General features: G+C 39.3%; 1 protein-coding gene across 2 annotated transcripts; it reads right to left on the bottom strand.

The window, feature by feature from the left end:
• Nucleotides 1-159: 159 nt before the first annotated feature.
• Nucleotides 160-5,343, bottom strand: LOC147613075 (putative inositol transporter 2). Of its 2 annotated transcripts, none has more exons than XM_086782374.1 (8): nt 5,321-5,343; nt 3,068-3,261; nt 2,434-2,504; nt 2,013-2,348; nt 1,777-1,884; nt 1,500-1,694; nt 1,027-1,422; nt 160-818 (listed from the first exon to the last, which is right to left on the bottom strand). In XM_086782374.1, the coding sequence occupies exons 2-8, from the start codon at nt 3,213-3,215 to the stop codon at nt 366-368; spliced, it is 1,707 nt and encodes a 568-aa protein (XP_086638500.1). In that variant the 5' UTR covers nt 3,216-3,261; nt 5,321-5,343; the 3' UTR covers nt 160-365. The 2 variants fall into 2 exon arrangements, with proteins under 2 accessions (XP_086638500.1, XP_086638499.1); XM_086782373.1 differs by lacking the exon at nt 5,321-5,343 and adding an exon at nt 4,458-5,019.
• Nucleotides 5,344-27,749: the final 22,406 nt, after the last annotated feature.

Genomic DNA, 27,749 nt, shown 5'->3' with positions numbered 1-27,749 from the left:
TCATTTGAAGATACAAGCAAAAGCATAGTGTGGCAGGTTAATCTGACCAAGCTGTGCTGATTGGAAAATAGACTCAAAAAATTTGCACAGTATGTAGATCATGTTTTATAATCATTTAAAATTTGGAAATAGACTCAAAAAAAGTAGTAAAGATTGCACTTGCAAAAGAAAACTTTTAAAAAGTTGAGAACGATAAAAATAGGATCCACCATGGTTCTCCGAGCTCCGGATTCACCAACTTACTATGTCAATAGCACCTTAAATTTTATGAAGAAGATTGGTATCATTTTTTGGGTCTAAAATGCGAATCCTGATACCATATTTACGATATACAGCTACAGAGAAAAATTTCCCCTCAAAACCACCTACAACTCTGTTGGAACCTCTTTATAGGGGACATCTTTCCCAGCTCTCCTTTTCCACATATTTTCAACCTCCTCAAAAGAAAGACCTCTTGTTTCAGGTACAAAGAAGATAACAAATACAAGAGCACAGACTGATATTACACCAAAGAGCAAAAAGGTCATTGAGGTGCCCAATGCATTTGTAAGTGAGAGGAAGGTCAATGAGACTATAAAATTTGAAACCCAATTTGCTGTTGCAGCTATACCTCCACACATGCCCCTGAATTTCAAAGGGTATATCTCTGAGTTAACAGCCCATGGGACAGGGCCCATACCCGGAGAAAAACACACTATGTAAAGGGATAGTCCAATCAAGGCAAGCCAGCCATAATGGCTTGGACAACCTTGGGTAAACCAAGCCCTAGATTGTGTAGTACAAATCTTGTTTGAAATGAGACAAGCCCCAGGCAAATTCTGCAACATATCATACACATGCCATGTGTGAGATATTGAGATATTGAGATATCATTAATGTATGGTTCATGTAATTAGACAGGACAAAATTGCAGCCTTGACTTTGTGAGAGCCAGCTCCATCATATATATGCATAGCTTCAACATCAATTCCATCATGCATATGCTGAGCTTGAACTCATGTTATCATTGGAGAAGTTGCTACATACCTGATCCACTGGGGCAGCACAAAAGCCACAATGTGACTTGAGACAATGTGTACAATCCCACGAAGAACCAATGGACTTTCTGAAGTCAGGACAAGTGTAGCTTGAGTTCTGAATAGAAAGATCCTTACTTATGGGAGGCGAATCGTGTGATGTCACATGAAAGGCCGCAGTTAAAACCACAAGTGCCATGATCACCCCAACCAAACTGCTTATCACTAGGGGGCGCCTTCCTACACGCTCGATAAAATACATACCAGCGACAGTTCCCAGGGCATTTGCACCAGCTACTACCAAGGAAAGCATTAAAGCTACCCTGTTGGATGCATATCCAGCCATCTGAACAATCGATGGGCTATAGTACATCACAGTGTTTATACCAACAAATTGTTGAAACACCTGCCACCATGAGGTGAATTGAGTTCAAAATCATTGTTCTCTAGAAGTATCACAAAGCTTCTGAACCTTTGAGTTACCTGAAGGCCAACACCTGCTGTTAGGGCCAGCCTGATCTCTTTGACTTTGAAGAGGTCCGAGTATGTCACCCCCCTAACCGATCCCTTCTCTTTGATCTCTTGTTCAATTGAGTTCTTGAGCTCCTCAATTTCACTTTGCACTTCATCTGAAGGGTAGATCTTTCGGAGGATATGGCATGCTTTTTCAACTCTCTCCTGCAAGGTGAAGCTTCAGATACAAAAGTTGAACATATACCAGAAAAGAAGCATATTCTATACAGATAGACGATGAGCATACGTTCCGATATAGCCAGCGAGGAGACTCCGGTAGGAAAATCATAAGAAAGAACTGAACAGCAGCTGGCACGCCTGCTACTCCAAGCATCCATCTCCAAGTACCTGGGGCCTGCAAAGAATACTTTAAAGCTAAGAGGTGTGTGGTTACACCTGAGCTTACAAACCTTTAATAAATCTCTTGGTCCTTGTACTGTATGGTTAAAGACTCAAGTTAAACTACGAGTGTGCCATGCTCACCTTTGTGAAGGCCAAGTTAATGGCATATGAAAAGAATTGTCCACTAGTGATGAAAAGCACATTTGTACTCACTAAGGCCCCCCTATATCTGGCAGGCGATGCTTCTGCAATGTAAAGGGGAGCAGTCATTGAGGCAATGCCAACTCCAAACCCCACGAACACTCGACCAACAATAAGAACGGACGGGTGCCGTGCAGCAGCCATCAGCAATGCTCCAATGAAGAATAATGCATCTGCTACAAGAATTGCTAGCTTTCTCCCAAACTTATCATTCACCCAGCCTCCGGCTGCAGCCCCAAAGATGGCACCAGCAACAGCCATACTCACTATAGTCTCCTGTTCATGTTCAGGTAATGATCTCTCAGGCATCTTTTACATGGATCTTGCAAAGAAAGGAGTGAAATATATGATGTACACTAACCTGTAGAAACTTGCTATCATCTACTGATTTGAAGTCATCCCGAATGTAGAGCAAGGCTCCTGATATGACCCCTGCAAACAGTGCCATATAGAAGATGAGTTTTACTGGCAGCAATCTTTTTTTTTCCCTGAGAAAAAGATCCTTCTATTAGCTATCTGAAAAACCAGCCAACAGGCTGAAGTACATGCAAGAACCTCTAAAAGAAAGAAAATACTGGGGAGGGTGCTGGCCGCTCTCAGAGGGAACGATTTCATACAAGTGGTGGGAGGGGGGGGGGGGAGCCACACTGGGGGACTGTAATGCCAGGTAAGGTCGCTGTCTTTGTTGGAGAGGAAGGGACCCTGCTGCCAGGTGTAGAGGAAGGCCTCTCGACATCTCTGCATGCGGCCCAAATCTCCCTGAAGTTTCCCCCACTGACCATGGAGGGTATGAATGATATCTGACCAGATGGGCCAGATCGACTCTGCTGGGGGGTGTGGGTGTGGGTGTGGGTGTGGGTGTGGGAGGGATACTGGCAGCAATCTTTCATTGCTCTAGTAGACAAGAAGCTTCAAAAACAAGCACGTGTGTTTCATCAAAAGAAAAACTATGGGAAGGGATATTTCCATGATAAATAATCATGTGAAACTGTCACCTGTGTCATATCCAAAAAGAAGTCCTCCAAGCCCAGCTACGGTTGTCAGGAGTAGCAAGTATTTGTTCCCCCAAAGGTCCTTCCAAAGCGCTGACAAGTCTTTGCATATTCCAGAATTCCCCACACCCTTCTCGTAGCTCATCTCCATTGGAAGGTTTTTTGCTATAGTATGTTGAAGCCCTTATATAACTTTTCTGCAGAAAAGAGAGACGAGAACTGACACTATGTGAATCTTCAATCCCCAGGAAGAAGGTGGTTTTAGTAAAAGCATCAATCATGTTTTCTATTGGATGTGCTTTGCTGCCACATATGACGCTTTCAAGAAGCTATGGAGTAGCCAAAAAAAAAGCAAGCCTTAACTTTGCTGCAGACAAACAAGCACGCATACACATATATGCACACGTGATTGGACATGCATGTGTACGGAATGTGTGAATGTATACATGCCACAGGCACACATATATATGTAAATATGATTGACCACACGTGTATATGCATACATGATATGTGTGTAGATACTTCCATACCTTTGTGTATATGCATTTGTGTGTGCATAAACCTTAAAAGGAAGGGAATGCAATCTTCAACTCATGAGAGCCTACTCAAGACCACAACTTCATCATGCATAGTTTAGGCCACATAGTATAAAAGACATATGTCCACCTCAATAAATATGTCTTTTTGCCACTCTGGTGGACTTTATCAACAAATCAAAAGGCACTTCATCATCCTAAAACGCAAAGACACATCATGGAATAGACAAGACAGCCAACAGAAACGAGGGTATCAACTAAAATAAGCTCTCAAAAGAAGTGATTAACAGTTGATTAATATTTTCAATATGCCAAAATAGTAGTTTCTTGACAGGACAAAGATAAACCCCTCTATTGAAATTCCATGGCGCTTCCACAGCATGTATCTATTGGACAATTCTGCATATTTGTACCTATGTCACATGTGAAAACTGAGTGTAATCCCAATACTCAAGATGCCCTGCTACCCTCATCCGGAGATGCCCTCAGACGATGGAAATGCTGTATAGATGATCGATACCTCTGGAATTGCAAAAATTAGGCTCTCTCACCTGATGCCGTACATAGGATTAGATACCCTACCTAGCATGCAGAATTCAGGAATCCTTGCCCAGATCACCTGACCGCATACAAATCGGCTCCTACCCATTTGATGTCAGGAGGATGGCACAGCCTTTTCGAGATTCTATGCATGAACTATGTCATAAAAGTGCGGCAATTTCCAAGGCGGAACCTTCTGAACCCGCCCATAGAGGAATCATGAAACTCAACATAGCTCCACAGCAAAGAGATCATTTTCTCAACTTGCTTAGTTCATCTAAAAGCAACTAACTCATTTCATTAAAGAGCAATAGTACCTTGAATTCCTCAAGGACAGAGAGCTGTGTGCATCTTGAACGGATGAAGGAAACCCTAGGAGCAGGAAAAACTGTTGTTGAGATAGAGATTCCAGGGTTTGCGACAAGAAACAGTAGGGTTTTGGGAAAGCAGGAGATGATAGGATATACGGCCGAGATTGGTAGGGTTTTACAGCACGTAATGGGAGGGTTAGCAGCAGTTAGTGGGAGGGTTTGGAGACTGTAGGAAATAGAGATTATCTTCTTTATGGCAGAGATTCTTTCCGGGAGTTGGACCTGAAAATCTCCTTCAGAGGCCGGTCCTCCTAAGCTGCCAAGCAAAAGACAAGAAGATAACACATGTCATGCAGAAACACACAGAGGAGAGCTGAGCACTCAGAAAAGCTTGCGTTATTCTGGTGCAGGCCGGGATGGGTCCCTCTTCTGTGAGTTGGGTTTGGTAAAGGGATGACATCTGATGATGGGCTTTTAGTTGCAGAAGAAGACAACCCCCCTCGTGCCCTCCAGGCTCAGGCTACAGACACCAGCTGCAACAAGCTTCTTGCTGTTGTCGCTGTTGTGTACGCCCAAATTATAATACTTAAAATTTATATCCCATTCCCGCGCTTCGATTCCTAGAATATATAATGTCACTACCACACATTTGATCTTTCAAAGGATATATATATATATCAGTGATCACTACTAATTAATTAATAGCAAACCAACATTCTGGTGTAATCACTACCACACATTTCACCTTTCAACGGTTTCTATGGTGATTAATTTTTTAAAAAACCCATTCAATTTAAGGGAAACATTTGTTAAAATTTGAAAAAATCATTAACCAACTTGAGGCTAGACATTAGTAGAGGTTAGAAAACCTTGTGAATTGAGGTTATGGGGGATGATGACACCTCTCCTAATCTCATCTCTCTATCTCAAAATACACGCAATCAACTTGAGGCTAGACATTAGTAGAGGTTAGAAAACCTTGTGAATTGAGGTTATGGGGGATGATGACACCTCTCCTAATCTCATCTCTCTATCTCAAAATACACGCAATCAATCTCTCTGGCTTGCCTATCAAGAAACCTCTCTCTTCTCAAGTGATAGATTTTTGGGTTTGATTGTATAATATGTGGCTTTCTCTCAGTTTGCAAACAAAGAGCTATATGGGGCATGTTGTGCCATCGTTTAAATATGTGCTAGAGGGGGTTGAAGAACTTGGTAGAGTTTTGTTGTGAGTCTAATTATATTCTATTATTAATACATGTCCATCGATGTAAATGGTAATGGTCGAACCTTTGACACCAAGCTTGGTGAGGTTGAAGAACTTGGTAGAATTTTGTGTGAGTCTAATTATATTCTATTATTACTACATGTCCTTTGATGTAAACGGTAATGGTTGAACCTTCAACAAACAAGCTTTACCCCTTACCAACCCACTAACTCTAGGGAAATAACATGTCATAACTTCAAGAAACACCCATGGTAGAAGTGCACAAAGAAATCTTCTTTCATTGATTCATATGGCTACGCATCTAAAAGGGTCCATGATAGACTCTAAGAGCATTTAAAACGTGTAACTTAAATAGAGTTGAAAATATCCTAAGCTTCAAAAGCATAATTACATTTTCTATTTTTAAAATGTCATAGTGTGTTTGTATGTTGTCACACTCATAATGCATATCATTTCTCTACGTGAGGACAAAAACTTGACAACTCCTTTCCAAAAGATTGTCAAAACTTGACTACCTCTAACTTCTAAGACTAATGAAGGCTATTTCTTTATCCAAAGGGACCCATCAATCTTTCTTTATCCAAAGGGACCCATCAATCTTTCTTTATTTCTTTATCTATAGGGACTTGTGCCTAGTCAGGCTGGGTCCCCTTTCATGAGGTGGGTCTTATAGAGAGAGATGACATCTAATGATGGGTGTTTTCTTACACAAGAAGATAACACCCTCTTACCCTCAGGCTTAAGCCACAACACCATCTTCAAATATTATTAAAGTAATGAAGAAGAAAAAATAGATATGTGCTTTTATAAATCCTAGTGGGCAACCCGTGCTTTGCACGTCTTTTGAGACTCCAAATTCAAATTCTACCCAAACCTCCTCGTCCCCTTCCCAAACCTCCAAATTCTTGCCACATGGTAGTTTTGTTAAACTCTTCCTTAATATAATATAGAGAAGAGATGTGCAACATGCTTCTTGTTATACTTAAATTTACATCCCATTTCCCATGCTTCAATTCCTAGAGTATATCATTCCATGTGTTTGATCTTTCAAAGGATATATCACTACTATACATTTCATCTTTCAAATGGTATATCACTACTATACATTTCATCTTCAAATGATACATCCCTACTATACATTTCATCTTCAAAGATTTCTAAAGAGTACAAAACCATTAATTAATATATATGTGCAAGAGGGGCTGAATAACTTTTTAGAAATGTTTTTGTGAGTTCAATTATATTCTATATATTCTTACCTATTCATTATTAAAGAGTACAAGTGTCAAACCCATTACAAACAAATGGAAGTAGATCCCCTTACTAACCCACTACAACATCAGGGGCATAACTTGTTAGAATTTTAAGAAACACACATGGTAGAGGTATAAAGAAAACTTCTTTCATTGATTTATAGATTCATGAATCTCATATCCCATTATCGTGGCTTTTGTAAAAAGTAGGCTATTGTATATGTATGTAGGCAGTTAATAAATTATAATTATGTTCCCAAAAAAAAGGAACCATGAATCTATTTGGGTCCACCTTTTAAGAAAAATTTGAAGTGTGTAACTTTCAAAGAGTTTAAAATATTCAAGTCTTCAAAAGAATCATTCTATTTTTTAAATTAAAAATTTCATAATGTGGTGTATTGTCACACTCAGAATGCATATCATTTCAATAAAGATTTTCTCTATGAGGACAAAACCTTGACAACTACTCTCATGGAAACTATGGGGAGCTTAAAAAGTCTTCTGACAAAACTTGACTACTAATGAAGGCCACGAGTCTTTATTTTTCCAAAGGGGCCCATCTTGACGTTATGTAAAACCATGCTTAGATGGGGAGGCAACTTGCAAAGTTTGAGAGCTATACTACTACTCACACTTGATGGGTCCTACACAATATGCAAGCTGCATAAAGAGGGCAAATGGAAATTTTAAATTCATTTTTTAAAATTCATTGAAGGCTAGGAAATTCTTATCTCCACCAAAAGATGAAGATGGGTAAGTTGCCTATAAAACAACCAAAGAAGTACGAAGCATGGAAAAAACTACACATGGCTATCCCTGATTGGAGCAATGGGGGATAGATGCAGATAGATCATATAGTTTACATGTCTTAGATAAAATATCACCCCTATCAAAGGCCTATAGGGTCCTTGTCCGAAGGCTCGCGTATAGAGGCCTTCTTTTTTTAATACTAGGTCTATACATGCGAGCCTTCGGACAAGGGCCCTATAGACCTCTGATGGGGTTGATATTTTATCTAGGAGGTGTTCCATGATACTTATATGTACACATAAAATTAGAGCTCATTCTGATAAGAAAAACTATTTTTGAAAATGAAAAAGTATCAAATTTATGTACTAAGCTAATTTAGAAAATATATAAATTTTCATCTATAATTATGGAAGTAACCCTCATTTCACCTCATCTCTCATCTTTCATTTCTCTCTCTCACCTCCAAGAGCATGGCTTGTACCAAGCAAACTGCTAGGAGAGTTTGGCCCCCCAAGGTGGGACGTGGAGTATCCCCCTCCAACCACCAGTAGACATCACAAGTGTAGGTGGAAGCCTGGCACTGTGGCTCTTCGTGAGATTAGAAAATAACCTTGTAAGCAAATGTCCCCCACATTGTGTTGAAGGCTGTCTTATGTTGGTCTTCTGGTGCTATTATGGACACCTGATTGTACCTAGAAAACCCATCCAAGAAGCTGTACACTTCCCTCCCAGAGCCACTCTTTCCAAGACATGTTCAGTATAAGGTAATGGGTAATGGTCCTTCCAAGTGGCCACATTTACTTTTTTAAGATCGACACATACTCTCAGTTTCCCATTATTTTAATGCATTATCACAACAATAGGTGACAACCAATCCCTATGTTCAATCTCATAGATAAAGTCTGCAGCAATGGGCTTATCAATTTCCTCCTATTTTTTCTATCAATGCTAAGGTGTAATGTAGAGTTCCACATAAGTTCACTATGCTAAAGGAGCTATCAACTTAGCTTTAAGAATACAATTGCGGGTGTATTCTAAATAGGGATGATGATCTACACCATTATCTTTTAATGACTAGCAAGAAGTTTACTATACTCGCATTGAAGGATGTATTGTAAAATAGGTAAGATGATCTACACCATTATCTTCTTAATGGCTAGCAAGAAGTTTACTTATACTCGCATTCAAGGATGTATTGTAAGATGATCTACACCATTATCTTCTTAATGGCTAGCAAGAAGTTTACTTATACTCGCATTCAAGGATGTATTGTAAATTAGGTAATATTATCCGCACCATTATCTTTTAATGACTACCAAGAAGTTTACTTATACTCACATTCGGTGCAAGAAAGCTCAAGGATTTTATAGTCTATATACTCACATTCACTGTAAGAAAGCTCAAGGCTTTATAGTCTATATAGGCTTTTTCCAAAACTATATTACATAATTAATATCAATGTGCCATTTGAGATGTGATTCTATTTATGACAAAACTTGCAATGCATTAAAAACTTGCATTAAGAACAATGGTTACAAGAACCACTACTGTTGTTCTTAAACATTGTACTAGAGTGATATAACAATGGTTACAATGCATTAAGAGCAATGGTTACAAGAACCACTACTGTTGTTCTTAAACATTGTACTAGAGTGATATAACAAGTGCCACGCCAGATTCATCTTACCTCTGCCACGTCAGATTGGCGATGCTTGGCAATTTGATGTGGCAGCTTATACCCACGCATGCGCAATACTCTAGCAATTAAAAAACCCTAATCAGATTGGCGATGCTTGGCAATTTGATGTGGCAGCTTATACCCACGCATGCGCAATACTCTAGCAATTAAAAAACCCTAATCAAGAAATTACTTCGCCGTGGGCTCAGCGCGCCGACCACGTCAGATTGTATATATTCAACTTGCTTCTAACACGTCAGATTGTCGATGCTCGACAATCTGACGTGGTAGCTTATGGCCACGTCAGCATGTGTAGGTACCATCGCAACCATAATTTAATTACTAATTACAAAAAGCAATGCAAGTAGTATTCATTTCTTTACAATGCATATTGACATCATATAATAATGATAAGTATTGGCATAGGGCTTCATGGAAGTAAAAGCTCCAAACATAAAGCAAAAGCACGTGTAACACAAGGAAAAGACAAAGAGCAAGCACCAAAAAATCTCCAAAAGGGTAAGAGACCTCCAACAAAAAAGGTAAAAACTCAAAAGAAGAAGCGGAAAGGACAACAAGGGGAGTCAAGCAGTGAAGAAGAGAGAGAGGAGTCTCCATCAGAATTTGGCCCATCAAGAAGGGAGATGAAGTGCAATCCAAATCTAGGCATTCAACAAAAAGACAATCGAGATCTCGAGCATCGCACTCCAATAGGGATACAACTAGTTTTGATGGTCCTCCACCTAGTAAGTCATTCTCTTTCTAAGAATATTTTAATCATTGCAAGTTTCATATGCAACACTCTTTTCTTAGGTTTTTAATATTCGATTTTGATTTAAAATAGCATCTCAAGATATTCATCCACACGACATATGGTGAGAAGAAAGCATAATGTATGTGGCCGACACAATTCTTGGAGGATCTAGTTCATTTCTGAGTGTATGAATTATTCAAACAAATAGATCATTCGCTTTTGTGTCTTCTGAAACTGATAACAGTTGACCTTGACAATTCATGATTGTTTATAGGAGGGCCACACATATGGCAAGGTTTATTAGGGGTCTCAACAAGTATGGGAGTATTGTTCATTCGGCCTTGGCAGTTAGAAATACTCTTTAGTGTGGGCGGATTTCCCAACATCATTAACTATGGATCCGGATTATCCCATTGTGCCTAGATGGAATGCTTGGATGAAGGAGCTTGTGGTTGCAACATGTGTGTTAGCCAATTATTTTTTAAAAGATAACGGGACATTTGTCATAGCAAGCAATCCTAATCATCTTCCAACCATTGTGGAGGTTGCAAAATCTCACAATCTCTCTCTCCGAGACACTGTATCTAGAGATGCAAGGAGTTTACCATCAAATTGATGATGATGGAACTGAGGAGTTGACCTACACAAACTATGTTTACATATAATTATATAATAGTTTTATCAATGGTTTAAACAAAAATGTCTAACTTGTAATTGTGGGGTAGGTGCCCATTATACTTATTGAAGTGTTTGTACGCAATCCACCAAGTAGATATAGCCCAACATATCTCTGAGAGAATGGAAATAATGCAGTGGATGGGAAAGGTTTTGGGCCACATTCCATTACTATTTCAGAGTGTGAATAACTACAACAGGAAAGAACCCAATCTCATAATGGGTAGGGACTGTAAGCCTCTACGAGGTCCAGCTGAGAGATTAGTGATTACTGCAAGATATGAAACAAGAAAGAGATTTTTTATAATTTGAATTTGTGAAATCATGTTCAAGATGGTAGGGAATGTATCTAATTTTTTTCACTTTGTAGGTGTTTGCTTGGAACTTTCACCATGGAGGGGGACCTAGTTCTTGATTGCTTTTGCAGGGACAGGTAGCATGGCAAAGTCATGCAAGCAGATGCTCTGACATTGTATAAGCATTGAGGATGATTTGCTATGCCATGAAATTGAGTTGGGAGGGCTTGAATACATGCCTGAACACCTCGGTGAGAATAAATTCATTGGCAAGGAGATAGAGGCATTGCAAAGGGCACAAGTGGAACCTATGATGGCAACTCCGCGACCTTTTCCACCATGGAATCAAGGTCTTAGGACATATGCACATCCCTCCCCATCTATGCCACCTCCATTTTATCCACTGCCATCTAATGCACCATTTCCTTACCATGTTCCTCCACGTTTTATGCCAATCCCAACATATCTTCCAAATTGGATAGCACCATCACAGCTCCTTCCTTCTCAAGGGCAACATAACAGAACCAGGAGCTCGAGTATGCCTCCACATACTTGAATGACTCTAGGAATGGAGGTTTTTTTGGCACTACAATTCTCATGACATCTTCTTTTATTATTTATGAATGACTCTATTAATGGAGGTTTTATTTTGTTATTTTGAACTATATTCGCATGGCATCTACTTTTGAACTATGATTCTCATGGCATATTCTTTTGACATTGTATGAATGAGACTCTAGTAATGGCTCAGTAATAGAGGGTTTATATTGATATTTTGAATCATCAATTGTAGTTTGCATGACATTGTCTAGTGTAATTGTTTTAGATTGAGGGTTTAAATTGATATTTTGAATCATCAATTGTAATTTGCATGACATAATATATTGTAATTGTTTCATGCATGGAGAGAGGGAGAGAGAGAGGGAAGGGGTGTATCTTGTACCTTGTATAGTAATTTTGAGTTGCATATCAAGAGATAAGGAGTTAGCATATGGGGTGTAAAGAGATAGAAAATAAGACAGGGGGGTTTAAAGAGAGAGGGAGAGCATGGATGTAAGAGTGAGATCGAGAGAGAGAATGAAAGAGGGTCTTAGGGAGAGAGTGCGAGAGTGAGGGAGAGAGTAGAGAGAGAGAAAAGCGTGCCATTTTGGAGGAATTATTCGCTGGAAAATGCTCGCCAAAAAATTCCCCCCATTCGGTTAAGTTTCCATCTAGGGAGAACTAAATCACATTCGTCTCATGGGATGTGAAAATAATCTTTCCACTAGCCAATTCCACTTGTATTGGTTTATCCTTCTTCTAGTTGATTACTAATTTATGCAAGCTTCCAGGCAAAATGGATGAATGAGTACTTCTTGAATCAACCAAAAGCTTAGAATCTTTACCTTTGTAAATTTGAGTTACTAAAAACTGTTGCATCTAGCCTTGATGGTCTATGATGGTATGAATTCTGCCTCTTTCTTCTTCCTCTTGGTTAGCTATTATAATGGTATTAGAGATGCTACTAATTGGGCTAGAGCTTGCCTCCTCTTATTTCTCCAGTTCTAAGATAAGAGTCCTTGATTTCTCTATATTGAAATCATAAGTCTACTGGGATGCTAAGGTAGAAGAAGTTAGAAAGGTAACAACAACAAGTGTATTCAGTTAATTCATCAAGTGACCTGGTTGCTAGCCTTTGAAATATTTGTGCTTCTTCCTGAGCTAAAATTGTAATTCTAATTGTAATTCTATTGGCATCTTGGGGTAAGAATCCTCTTTGACATAATTATCTAATGCCTCTACTTCAAATAAAACATTTTGCACTGGACGTCCATGTTGCATCATGATTTCTTATGAAAGAAAAGATTTTTTTAAAAATCAAAATATTTACAAAATTGACTAACAATATTACTTGAAGATAAGAACATTATTTCACTAGGAAAAAGTCTTAATCCTAGAATCCGAAAAGTTGGAAACAACGATACTTGCCTATAATTACAAATTTCTATTACATCACCAAGAAAGAGTCTCAATCCTAGGATCCAAAAGATGGAAATGACGATACTGGCTTATAATTACAAATTTCTATTACATCGTATCTTGAATCTCCAAGAAAGAGTCTCAATCCTAGGATCCAAAAGATGGAAATGATGATACTGGCTTATAATTACAAATTTTTTGGGAGATAACGATAGAAATGATTAAGCCTGGCTAGATATACCACAAATCCTATATTCGTTTACAAAATCCAAACTTTCCATAGCTAAGCTCATATTCGAGGTGTGATGCTTAGCTAGCAATGGAGATCCTATGATGAGGAATACAGAGACGATTGGGCATGCCATAATAAACACAATTAGGGGCTCGGCTAGCAATTGAGATCCTATGATGAGGAATATAGTTCCTAAGAGTTTTATACATCAAATGATGGACTATGAGATCATGCCAAAGTGGTCCCACCACAGAGAACTATCCCTCTCACAAACATCCACCCGAATGAGAATCATCGCGAAGGAAATGTTCTTGTCAACCTCTTATCTTGTCTACATGATCTGTTGCCCCAAGTATCACCTATGTCTTTGATTAGATAGGTCAGAAAGTAGAGGTTCTCAAAGTGTTAGGTGACCCAATCTACACAATGAGCCAAAGAAAGAAGAGGCTTGAAGGCAAAGGCTATCATGTCATCCTCTATAGATTGTTCATGGAATCCTCATAATTATGAGACCTCACCATCTATTTCTCCATCTAAAAGAGAAACCCGATAAAATACTATAAGTTTTAGTTTTAGGCTGCACACCACATGATAATGATAAAATCATGTCTAACATCGCTCGTAACCTCACGTTTAAACCTGGTTCAACTCTGATACAAGCTGTTTGTGAGACCCCTACTTCTGTATCTATTCAATAATATGGTAGTAGTGGAATCACAATAATGGTAGAGAAACTCACTCGGGGCCTCATTTCATCATGTCCTAATGCTTGGCTACTCTATCAAATCGAACAATCCTTGTGTAAGGAAAGGTGAATGACTCCTCCAAGTGTTTCCCCTTTATAATTCTCACAAGCAAGTCACGTCAAGCAGCTCCTTGAGGATCCAACAAGATGTGACTCTTGATTATGAAGGCAATCTCTCTATCCTTATTTATGATTGGGCTAAACTAATCAATCCTAAGTTCTTCGTTCTATAATACAAATTTTTTGTTTTTGGAAAGTACCCTTGCAACTCGAGTCCACCTTGATGTCCATATTTGATCCTTTTCTACTCAGACCAGATCCATAGGCTCAGCCTAGCTTCGTCTAGTCCCATGGGTCTAGCCTTCCACCCTCCACCCACCATTAGACCTATGAAGCCAATAAACTCATGCACCCATAATTAAAATTACCACTTTACTCACACACATCGCTTACAACGCTTTACCCACACACACTGCTTTACCCACACACATCGCTTACATAGCTTTACCCACACACACTGCTTTGAAAATAATCCTTTCATAAAAGAAAAACATAACATCATACAATATGCATAATTTCATATGTCCATATCACATATCATAGGGTAACACATTAATGTCACATTATCAACATATTTATCATGTTACGTAGATCATAGCATGGGGAGCTCGACTGGCCTCTGAGACTATCACCAGAGCGTGGGCATAGTGAGCAAGCCGGGGTTCAAAGGAGAGGGGACTCGGGCATAGTCTTTGAGTGGTTGGACATGTGTGGGTAGGCAGGCCACTACATATGTTTGGTGAGGATCCCTATCCTTATTCCCCGTATGGCTGGGTGGTGAAAGCTCTCCTCCTCTGTCCTCAATGCGTTGCCGCTACCATAGCGTGACATTGGTATCAGAACTTGGGTTGTCGTCTCTTCACCGCATGAAGAGGGGTCGCACAGCAAAGGTTATCAACCTTATCAAGATTTATTTTTGAGGTGTGGTGGAGAAAAACCACATTATCTATAGAGCAATATGATTGGGTGTGTGGTGGAGAGGAAGCAAACAGCTATACTCTCTCTCTTCTAACTAGTGTAGCAAAGAGGATCACCATCGATTTTGGAGTCGACTATGTGTGTGTGAAGCTCACAGTCGTCTTAGGGGAAGTTCTTCTTCTCTAAGCGCAAAAAGTAAGCAAGCGAAGAGTCGTCGATGGTGTGTGTAGGGCGGATCATTTATTCTTGATAAGTGCATCAATTTTACTATTATGCAAGGTTTGCACCAGCCATTTAGGCATACCTCTAGCCTGCTCATTTTCAGCCCTATCCTCATAAATTACATCTTGTAAATCTGCATTAGAAATAGGCTAATCTATGATGTCGTTTGAAATATGCATAGGCTGAATATTTACCTCATTAGGACTTACATTTGAATTCCCACTTGTAAAACAGAGGCAACAATGTATCAAATACATCCCGTGAGCTCATACTACCTGTCTCTTTGGTACATGATAACAAAGGCTGCACAGCATCTTCCGTAAAAACAACATCTCGACTAATCAAGATACGCTTTGACTGCGGATGATACAATCTGTAACCCTTGCTCTCAGCACTGTAACCAACAAAAATGCATTTGACAGCCTTATCATCCAATTTTCTACGTTGTTGCACACGCACTAAAGCATAGGCCAAGTAACCAAAGACACGCAAGTGACCAATAGAAGGCTTCCTGCCATGCCAAGCTTCGTATGGAGTAACAGACTGCAAGGCCTTCATATGGAGTAACAGACTGCAAGGCCTTAGTGGGACACCTATTGAGTACATATGCAGCACACATGATAGCCTCAAGCCAAAACGCATGTGGCAAAGCTTGGTTCTTGACCATACATCATGCCATCTCCATAAGTGACATGTTTTTCCTCTCAGCAACACCATTTTGCTAAGGGGTATACGGCACTGTACATTGGTGTTTTATCCCACGACTAGCCAGAAATGCATCAAACTCTTTAGACATGTACTCCCCCCCTTGATCAGAATGGAGGGTGCCCACAGTACAATTGGATACATTTTCAACCATAAGCAAAAACTGTTTGAAGCACAAAAAGACTTCGAACTTTGCCTTCAGTGGATATACCCATGCATGCCTTGAGTAATCATCAATGAAAGTCACGAAGTACAAGTGTTTACCAAATGATGGAGTTTGCATAGGCCCACATACATCACTATGTACAAGTTGCAATTTGCGAGTGGCCTGCACAGAACCATCCTTTGGAAATGCAGAACACTGCATTTTGCCCAAAATACAGCCTTCACAAACATGTTTTAATGGTGCCTCAAGAGGGGGCAAAGAAGCAGCCATATCAAATTTCTGTAAACGTAGCAAACTAGCAAAGTTCAGATGACCAAAATGAGAATGCCATAGTTTTGCACCTGAAACTGCCTTTTCATCAGAAACTACATTTGCTGAATCTTCCACACACTTGTCATAAGAATTGAGTCTATACACAGCCCACGAAACAAGGTGCCAGATGCAATAATCGTATCACCAGAAGTCAAATCATGGAACAGTACATCTGTCAGCCACCACCACAAATTTGACTACAAGTCCACCAAGTCTAGTAAGCGTAGAGACAGACAATAGATTCTTCTTTATCCCTGGCACATACAAAGCATCTGAAAGTGTGAAAGTGCTACCATTTGCAGCAGTAAGCATAATTTTACCAATGCCCTCACCGGGTAAGAAGCATTATTGGCACATGTGATAGTATTCCCATTAGGGATAGCCTCAAGACAAGTGAACATATCACGATGTGAGGTAATGTGCTTTGTAGCACCACTGTCAAAATACCATACATCAGAGTCAACAGAAACTGCCAAACATGCATCATGTACAGATGGATCATACTGGCAATACACGCTAAACGCCCATTCTATATCCTGCACAACATTTGCAGAATCTGCATTTGTAGAAGCATCCGCTATTGTGGCTGCATTTGACTCTTTCTTCTTTGCCTCTTTAGCCTTTAGCTTAGGGCAATTCTTAATGATAGGATCAGTTGCCTTACAATAGTTGCACCTGATTTTTTTCTTGCCTTTATCAAGAGCCTTCTCAGACCTATTGTTGCTACCTGTGGAAGGAGAAGAAGTTGCAGACCTACTAATAGGAGAAGAAACAGTGGAAGGGGCTGCCTTACCACTTCTTCTCTACTAGGCACAACAACAAATGGCTGATTAACTACACGCTGTCTAGCCCTATTTTGCCTGGACTGTGCTTCTTTGCAAGAGCTTGTTGACTAAAGTATCATACTTGACAACATCAGGTCTGTCCTCTCAGTAACAAGTCTCCATGTGGAAGCAAAAGTCTGATATGACTCAGGTAAAGCATCAAGAACAGTCTGCACAAGAGAATGATCAGGAATAATCTCACCTGCAGAAATCAATTGTTCCTTGAGATCTTTAATCTCAGCAAGAAAAACATTCATGTCATCATCTTCCTGCATAATCTTCGATTCTAGCTCTTTATGCCGGTAAGAGATTTTTCCCTCGTTTACGACCTGCAATACAAACCAGCTAGAATATCCCAAGCCTGTTTTGCTGTTTTAGCTGAACGAATATGTGGAGTGATGTTACGTTTGACAGAAAGTGCAATCAAGGCATGAGCCTATGCATCTTTACCATCCCAATGAGCTTGTTCAGCAGTGGGTTAAACAGCAGCAAACAGTAGAGCTGCTAGAACCTGCAACATCCTTATCAACAGATCCTACATCCACAAAACCTGGATGTACATCCATACCCTGCACAATGTTCCACACTCCTTTTTGTATGCCCAAACTAGGTAGTTGCTGTCTCCATCCAATTTGTCATCAGCAGAGACAACATGCGAAATACATCATTGCTGTTATCAGCCATGGCCCACTGGCTGAAACTAATGCTGCAAAAGCTACTTGTAATGAAGCAAAGACTGAATAGAAAATAACTCATGCTATGTAGCACGGTCCACAATAGAATACGTATACTTGTTTTGCAGAAAACTGCACTGTCAAAATTTTTGTACAAAATGACGAAAACACCTGTACAGAACTTGTAATGCAAAAACGGAGCCCGAAACGACCTCAGATGCAATTTCTGAGAACGCTAAGCCCTATGGGCTTATTTGCAGAGTATAGGTACCTGCTGTTGGGGTTCATCAACACAAACACGAATACAACAAGCAGTTTCTCCACCACAAGAAACATGTTGAATAGGTGAAAACACAAATTCAGACACAACAGAAACTTAATATGTAGACAGAAATTCGACAGAGCAAACTCACACAAGAGATAGATAAAACCTTGAAATCTGCTTCATTCTCTCCTCTCACATTACATTACTTCCCTTCTTTTCTACCTTGCCCAAAAAACGTTACTCCTTTTCCCAAAACGTTACTCTTGAATAACAATTACATATCTTGACTTCCAAGATCCCAAGACATTGTTAACTTCCAAGATCCCAAGACATTCATTAGACATTCCTACCACCTTATAATTTCGACTTAGCATATATCCGACTCACTAAATAACCGACTTAGCAACATTCAACCTAAGAGAACTATGCCTTCAACACATGGCACGTCCCAGTGGTAGATTTCAAAGATATCTGACTCGGATCCAGATATCCCTTGATTAGCTCAAAATGTCAGACAAAAGTAAAATCATGCTGCTTCATCAAATAGTCTGGTCCACCTCCTTCATAACATCAGGTTCAACAACCTGAACATCCTTGTCTGTTGTTGCTGCTACACACTTTGTAATGAAACTGGTTCCTTGAACTGCTCAACAACCTGTATCTGCTCTACACCATGCATCTCTACATCAGGCACTTGGTCTGCAACTATCTCAACTGATTCTGCCTAGCAGAAGCAGAGCAAATCTGCAACTTGTGTCTTGAAACTCTGGTTCTTCTCCAGGTCCTGCACTTTCTGCATCCAAAATTCCTTTTCCTTCTTCAATCGAGCAATCTATTCCACTAATATTGCTTTATGTTCTATAATAAAACCTGACTTCAACACATCATAAGGATACTTTAACACAAAAGATAGTCTTTCTTGAATTATCCTCCACATATCTTGCATATTGGAAGTCAACTGTTGCTTCAGCACTGTCACATCACCTTCTGCACCACCCATCAGAACTCCACTAATGTCCAACTCCTCTTGAGCTAGTATCTGCCTCTCCATAATCTGCAATGGTTGCAACCTCAAGTTCATCACATCATTATGAACTTGTAACTCTATATTCCTTTGGGTCAACTGTTGCATTTCAAAACCAACCTTCTCTTCCGAGCTTTTGTGTCCATTCCTTGAACATTCCCAAAGACCTCTTCACCTGTACCATTTCAAGTGTATGATGCTCCGAACCTTGTGAAAAACAGGGCAACTTAAACACTTCAGCAACAATTTCAGGAGTTAATACCACCTTTGAAGAAATCCTTCCTTTTGTCTTCCTCAAAATCTCCACCTGTGACTTTGCATAGAGATTATTCCTCCATTCATCCCATAGCAAAGTAGCAAATTCGTGCAATCCAATTTTCTGCAACCATGTGGCATTCCTATCTGCCTAAATATCAATCTCCACCTTGAAGTCCATGAATGGGTCCATTAAGGGCTGCATCATCTTGCCAAAGCTGACATAGCTGTAGGTATACTAGCTTCTTCATCCGCCGAACCCTCCAAGTCTTCCTCAGAGGTAGTCACATCCACCCGCACACTAGCTCACTTGCGGCGCAGCCTCGTCTTCAGCACTTCTGGCGATTCATCATCTTGAAGAGGTCGCATGGTGGCAAGAGGTTTCGCCTTAGGCATGGGAGACTGAAGGTGGTCTGAAAACATAGACGAAAACCATAAAGGGCGATGCATAAGGGAAAAGAAGACGCGATAGCTCACACTCGTGACAAATCCCCCAACATAAGATATCCACACACACCTCCATAAAGTAATCATCACTCTTACTGGGCATGCAGTCCCCAACTCGAGTCTTTTGGAAAAAATATTAATTTTAAAACTCTGAGCCAGTAAAGTTCGACTAAGCAACTTCCAACACAGCACAATTCAGTCAAACCAACCCTGACAAAAGCTTCAGCAAATTTCCTTCTCTGCAACAACTGATCAAAACACCTTGTGCCAACAATTAAGCTTCTTGCCACCATCATCTCAACACCTATGTTCTGCCTTAAGAATATCCATCTCTGTGCTGTGTTAACTTCTGGTGAGTCGGCTTTGATGTCCTCAACATGCACCAAAGCTGAAACTGGCCAATCAAGATGTGGTGGTTTCCCTTGAAACTTCTTCAGCCTAAAACCATTGATTGGCTTCTCTACCCTTGTTCCACAATAAAGTTTCCTTGACCCAAATCCTCCACAATCTGATAAGGTCCTTTATATCTAAGTGTCAACTTCCCTGGATGAGGTCCCAATCAAGAGTTGTACACCATCACCCAGTCACCAACCTGAAACACTTTAAATTTGACATTCATACTCACCCATGCATGTCATCTCTTCTGGATCACCTCAGTGATATATGAACTGACCAACCTATCTTCTTCCAACTGCATCAGATATTTACTCTTGTGCTGAACTGACAATTTAGGAGACATCTTCTCAGCTGTGATTCTGAGACTTGGCACCACAAACTCGATAGGCACCACAGCTTCTAATCCATACACTAATCTAAATGGTGTCATCCTTGTTGTTACCTTAAAGGCTGTTCTAAAAGACCATAATGCTGAGTCCAATCAATCCTTATGATTGTCTGCACTATCTTCTTCAAAATTCTAACCAATGTTTTGTTAGTACTTTCAGCCTGCCCATTAGCCTGAGGATGGTAAGCTGTAGACTTTTTGTGCATAATCATATGGGTTTTAGTCAATTCAACTATCACCTCATTTAAGAAATGAGATCCCCTATCACTCACAAGCTCCACAGGGACACCCAAACCTGGTCATTATGTTGTGATACAAGAACCTTGCAATTCAACTATATCCTCATTAAATCCATCCCCCACTTCTAATCCATACACTAATCTAAATGGTGTCATCCTTGTTGTTACCTTAAAGGCTGTTCTAAAAGACCATAATGTTGAGTCCAATTTGTCATCCCAATCCTTATGATTGTCTGCACTATCTTCTTCAAAATTTTAACCAATGTTTTGTTAGTACTTTCAGCCGGCCCATTAGCCTGAGGATGGTAAGCTGTAGACTTTTTGTGCATAATCATATGGGTTTTAGTCAATTCAACTATCACCTCATTTAAGAAATGAGATCCCCTATCACTCACAAGCTCCACAGGACACCCAAACCTGGTCATTATGTTGTGATACAAGAACCTTGCAACACTTGAAGCTTTATTATCCTTCAAAGCTACAGCTTCTACCCATTTAGTACAATAGTTTGTTGCAACCAAGATATACTTGCATCCTTTCCTTGTTGTAGGCTTAACAAGTCCCACAAAATCCATCCCCCACTTCTGGAAAGGCTCTAGTGGCAGAATAGGATGATCTGACATTCTATCCTTATTATCTGGCTGACCAACCTTGTGACATATGACACACCTCTTAGTATACTCATGTGCATCATTCAAAACTGTGGGCCATCACAATCCAGCCTGGAGAATCTTCTTTCCTATTATATCTCTTGAGAAATGTCCACTTGCTGCACCAGAATGTGCTTCTTGAATAACAGCATTCTGTTCAAAATCTGGAACACACCTTCTGATGACTTGATCAATGCCCTTCCTATATAATGCCCCTGCAATTACCAAAAAAGGTCTACTCTTCAAAGCAAACTTCCTCCTCGATCTGCAGCAGTAAACTCACCTGGGATAGTGCCGTCAGTCAGAAATGTCAATAATTGGTCATACCAAGAATCCGACACAACAGCCTGAACTTCAAATAATGAAGCATCTGGTAAATCATCATTCACTCCCACTGGTTCTTCACCTGTCTCTACTCAAGTAATCAACAATGGCATGTTCTTTCCTGGAGTATGAACAATAACAAAATCAAACTCCTGTAATAACAACATCCACCTAGCCAATCTTCCTGTCTCAGCAATGGCTTCTTGATTAGGTACAACAAAGCTTGGTGGTCAACATGGAAAATTACCCTATTTCCCAACAAATAGTGCCTAAATTTGTTCAAAGCATATACCATGCCCAATGCTTCTCTTTGAGTGAACAGCATAATTCCTCTCAGCTGATGTGAGTACTCTGCTTGCATAATACACTGGCCTAAACTAACCTCTGACTTTTTCCTGCATCAACACTGCTCCTATGGCCACATCCGATGCATCCACAAAGACATGAAAAGGCAAAGACCAATTCGGAGACTGTAGAACTGGCGCAATAGAGATCATCTTCTTTAAAAGTTGGAATGATCTTTCCTGAGGATCAGTCCAAACAAAAGCCACTTCTTTCTTAGTTAAGTGTGTTAGTGGTAAACACACATTAATATCTGAGATACCTTGAATGCCACTTAATTTGACCCACATATCTCATCAACTCTTTAACATTGTGACTGGAGCCTTTGCAGATTGGATTGCTTCAATCTTCTTTACATCAATGGCCATCCCTTCACTCGAAACCACATGACCAAGTAGTACCCCACTTCTAACAGCTATGACACTCTTGTAAGGATTCAGTGCCATTCTGAACTGTCTACATCTCTTCAAACATGACTTCAAATGCAGCAAATGCAAATCTTTCTTGCCAAAAACTGAAAAGTCATCCACAAAAAGGATGGGTTTTGCAACATTAGAGGGCTCTCCAACATCAAAGAGATCATCACATCCCTCATCAATTGAAAGTAAAAACTTCTTAATGTCATCATGCTCATCACAATCATGCATTTGATGCATATGATTATCATCATGAACAAGATACCCACTTTTGGTATCAACATCATCACAAAAATGAAGAAAACTATGTATGACATCATCTTCATCATGAACATCAACCTCAACATCAAAAACAACATCAAACACTTCATCAACATGCACATCCACCTTGTCATGATCTGTTGATTTGCATAAAATTTGAATTCTGGGACATTCATAGTTACTTCTTTGATTTGAACTTTGATGCATTTCAGCCCCATCTTCATGATCTTGGGCATCATTTGAGACCTGCCCTTCACCTTGCAGCACTAGGTGAAGGAAACTTGCAAAAAACATGGAATTCTTAAATTCAAAGTACTCTCTTTGAGAGCTTTGAACTGAAATCTGATTTGATTCCATTTTTGAAAATTCAGAGTTGGAGTTTTGTGATGCAAAAACATTGCTCATGCACATGATTTCATCATCATGTTGGTTGTTGGGATGCGCGTGGTGAAGAATTTTCCCATTTGGTTGAATGCCTGATGTTGGCTTGGGGGTATCTATGGGTTCTTGGTGGCATCTTTGGCTCACTCCCACTTGTACTCCCTTTCCCTCAATCATCGACACTCCCATTGGGTATCCCCACTCATCATCACTTGATTCACTCTCAAACTCATCTTCATAACTCTCATGCAATGCTTCACATGCTTTTTGCAATCTAGCTACCCGCTTAAGGCTTGAACAAGTTCTCTTCTTCCTACCCTCATGCTTTTCACAATATACATATGCATCATCAAGAACCTCTTCAAAGGCTTCTAGCTTCTCTCTAGCTCTCTCCATCTTCTCACAAGACCCATTTTTGGATGCATATTTGAACTTTGAAATGATTTTGTGAAGTTTGGCGCTCAAACCAACCATGAAAAATTTCATGCATTGATCTCCTTTTGAACATGGCTCACACATGTATGAGCATTCATTTGTGGCATGGTTATGCCTCATGCAAATCAAACACTTCTTTTTCTTCTTTTTACCCATATTTGAAGTTAGAAATTAGATAGCTATGTGAGCTCTCATATTCAATGCACCACACCAAATAGAGCCCATATGTATGCTTGGAATGGAGAGCTGCGGTGCTATACGGAGATCCACCCCACTCATGACAAATAGGTGCTCAAACATTGCTAAAAACTTTCTAAAATCAGAATTTGAGGTGTTTATTATGCAAAATCTGAATGATGGCTTACTTGGAACACGTCAACCTCCAATGTGAAGTAGCACTTTGAATGAGGAATTCCACCATCCCATCCAAGGATATGCAGATTCTGATTCTGCTGCACCTACAAATTCTAATTCTGCTGCACTTGCAGATTCTAATTCTGCTCCACCTGCAGGTTCTGAGTAGTCTGCTGTTGCAAGATCAGAGCAGTTTGCAACAGGTTCAAAGCAGTTTGCAGCAGGTTCAGAGGTGGAACTTTGATTTTTGGAATGGCTTAAATTGCACCATCGTTGGGCCCGCTCCAAGCGACCACGTAGATCGCAGCCTAACAAGGTTGAAAACATAGCAGAGGAATTGCCAATTGTGTTAGGGTTCATAAACACAAACATGAATACAACAAGCAGACACAATTTCTCCACAAGAAACATGTTGAATAGGCGAAAACAAAAATTCAGACACAGCAGAAACTTAATATGCAGACAGAAATTCGACAGAGTAAACTCACACAAGAGATAGATAAAACCTTGAAATCTGCTTCATTCTCTCCTCTCACATTACATTACTTCCCTTCTTTTCTACCTTGCCCAAAAAACATTACTCCTTTCCCCAAAATGTTACTCTTGAATAACAGTTACATATCTTGACTTCCAAGATCCCAAGACATTCATCAGACATTCCTACCACCTTATAATTCCGACTTAGCACATATCCGACTCACTAAATATCCGACTTAGCAACATTCCACCTAAGAGAACTATGCCTTCAACACCGCTACAAGTGCTCGTGAACGCTCACCTCAATCGGAGAACGTGAGTCGGAGGGTGCTAGCGGCGTAGCCCTAGGAGCCGATGCCTGCTCTTATACCAATTGTTGGAATTAGGGTTGCAGGAAAGCACACAAAGCTTGGAGAAGAAGAAGCAAGAATGCACACAACACACAATGTATTAGATTGTGTCAATGTACAAAGATAAGTTAGCCGATGCCTGCTCTTATACCAATTGTTGGAATTAGGGTTGCAGGAAAGCACACAAAGCTTGGAGAAGAAGAAGCAAGAATGCACACAACACACAATGTATTAGATTGTGTCAATGTACAAAGATAAGTTAGCCCTAGAATGATGGGCGTATATACAAGCCGGGGGAAAAAACCTCCTAAGGAGGGAAAAAAAGTGCCCCGGCGGTCCTAAGTGTGTTCACACACATCACTGCCTATATATATGGCAACATGAATAAACTAGCTCAAGTGAACATCTTTTGAGCTAGTAATAACTAGTTTAATAGAATCTTGCACATCATTTGCAAGCTTCACCCTACAAGATTCTATCAGGTCCATGCTATGTGTTGGCCATTGTAAAGAAGATAAGTTTTATAGAAGCTTGCACATCATTTGCAAGCTTCACCCAATATTCTATTAGGTCCATGCTATGTGTTGGCCATTGTAAAGAAGACAAGGATGGGACTATGGGATCTAACATGCCATATATATCATTAAGGACATCACAACATACACAAAATCATAAAAGGAGATCCGTTTGGCCACCAAAGAGCTGGTATTCTTATTCTCAAATAACAACACCCCAATTTCAAAATAACAAAAATTTACTTTTCCACTGAGGCACGCCGTTCTTTAAATCTTGATGGATTCAAATTTGGGAAAAGTGTACCATGATAAAGATATCAAAATGAAACAAAAAATTAAAGAAGGCACATGGTTTAATTATATTGTAGATCAAAATCAAATCACACACTCACCATTTGGCTTGTGCTTAGGGATCTTGACGGGAGGATGCACACTAATATCTTATTGTAGATCAAAATCAAAACACACACTCACCATTTGGCATGTGCTTAGGAATCAACATCAAATCACACACTCACCATTTGGCATGTGCTTAGGAATTAACATCAAATCACACACTCACCATTTGGCATGTGCTTAGGGACATTGACGGGAGGATGCACTCATGTATCTTATTATAGATAAACACCAATTATATTAATTATATTGTAGATCAACATCAAAGCACACACTCACTATTTGGCATGTGCTTTAGGGATCTTGACAGGGGAGGATGTAGTCATATATATTATTATAGATCAATAAGTACCTTTGTTCCACTAGTATGCCGTCTAAAATCCACTATCCTTCCCTTCCAATTCCAATTTTCTATGTCCTTAGTTTGGACTTTGAATTCTCCTTTGGTGCTTGGATACATTAGCACCCATCCATACTTACAGTAAAGATCTTTAACCCATCTCCCTTGATCATTTGTCCTATTGACAGCCTCCATGGACTATATACTACTTATTGCCCTTCATCTGTTAGCCATCTACAAGCACAAAACACAAAGCAAAGATCAGTCTCCATATAGCAAACTAGCATATGATCAATTAATAATTAAAAGTCTTGATAACATTAAACCAAAATAACAATCCTAACTACCAACCCTACACCAATACAACACTATTTAGATTTAATACAACTTGTGACTAAGCATATAAAAACAATTAAATTATGACATAATAACAAAATAAAAACTTGCAAACAACTAAGTATTTACAAATAGTAATATTCATAACAACAAAATAAAAACTTTTATTATCTATTACCAACCCTAAACTAATGGAACATTTGAATTAATATGATTGAACATATCCTACAACATAATCAACAATAATGCATTAGAACCGAATATAACAATAAAAGCATCTATAAACTATAAAATTATAACACAACAATAAAATGGAAAATTTTATTGCAAACTCTAAACTAATAAACACTCTAACCTACAACATAATCAACAACAATGCATTAGAAATCAACACAACAAATAATAGAAGCATCTATAAATAGTAAATTTCAACATAACAATAAAATTAAAAAATTTATTTCCTATTACCAAGCATAAACTAATGAAATGCTCTGATTCAACACAATTAACAAAATAATCAACAAAAATGCATTATAACCCACAATATGCAACATAAATTTTTTGGATATAGAAGAGCATTAAGAACCAAGATTTATAACCAGTAAAACTCATGGATGCCATGACAAATCAACAAGAACTCATTAGAGTTTTATCTAAATGAGATGAAAATCTACAAGAAGATCAAGACAATAGAGAGAAAGCTATCTCTAAAACTTTCCCTTAGAAAGTAACAGAAAGAGTAACTACATGGACAAAATGTAAAAATGGTCATAACTCACACGAGTTTTGTCCAAATGGAATGAAACTTTATCACACGATAGCTATGGTAGAGATGAAGCTACTTATAAATTTTGGTAGGGAAAGAAAAAAGACGTAGAAGGGGAGAAATACAAAAGTGGGGAAAGTCAAAAGTTGAGCATTGAAAAATGGAGATGAAATAAAATTCGTAATTTGAACTTCCATGTGACTTTTTTTGAGGACCACAATGTATATGACATCTCTTTATTTTTTTAATATGGGGCTCCAATATTATATTCCACTTGCTTGATCTTGAGAGATTTGGGGCTGAATCTGACGTCTCTTTATTTTTTTTAAATATTATATTCCACTTGCTTGACCTTGAGAGATTTGGGTCTAAAGCCAAATCTACCAAAAAGATATATGTTACATGGATTTGGAATCGTAGCACTCTCATTAGCTAGCCCATTATGTTTTTAGTAATTAGTTAGAGTGGCCTTTTTTGAAATTCCCCTAAT

The sequence above is a fragment of the Cibotium barometz genome, chromosome 44 (assembly GCF_041138505.1).
Source record: "Cibotium barometz isolate CiBa-2024 chromosome 44, ASM4113850v1, whole genome shotgun sequence".
NCBI lineage: Eukaryota > Viridiplantae > Streptophyta > Polypodiopsida > Cyatheales > Cibotiaceae > Cibotium > Cibotium barometz.
This window is presented reverse-complemented; position numbering and strand designations above follow the sequence as displayed.

Bases quoted from the DNA above. Each gene is read 5' to 3' on its own strand.
- LOC147613075 (XM_086782374.1), bottom strand. From the start codon at position 3,215: ATGGAGATGAGCTACGAGAAGGGTGTGGGGAATTCTGGAATATGCAAA. The intron at 2,349-2,433 runs GTTAGTGTACAT...GAACATGAACAG, and splicing joins ATGATAGCAAGTTTCTACAG to GAGACTATAGTGAGTATGGC. The intron at 1,695-1,776 runs GTATGCTCATCG...TTCACCTTGCAG, and splicing joins CTCGCTGGCTATATCGGAAC to GAGAGAGTTGAAAAAGCATG.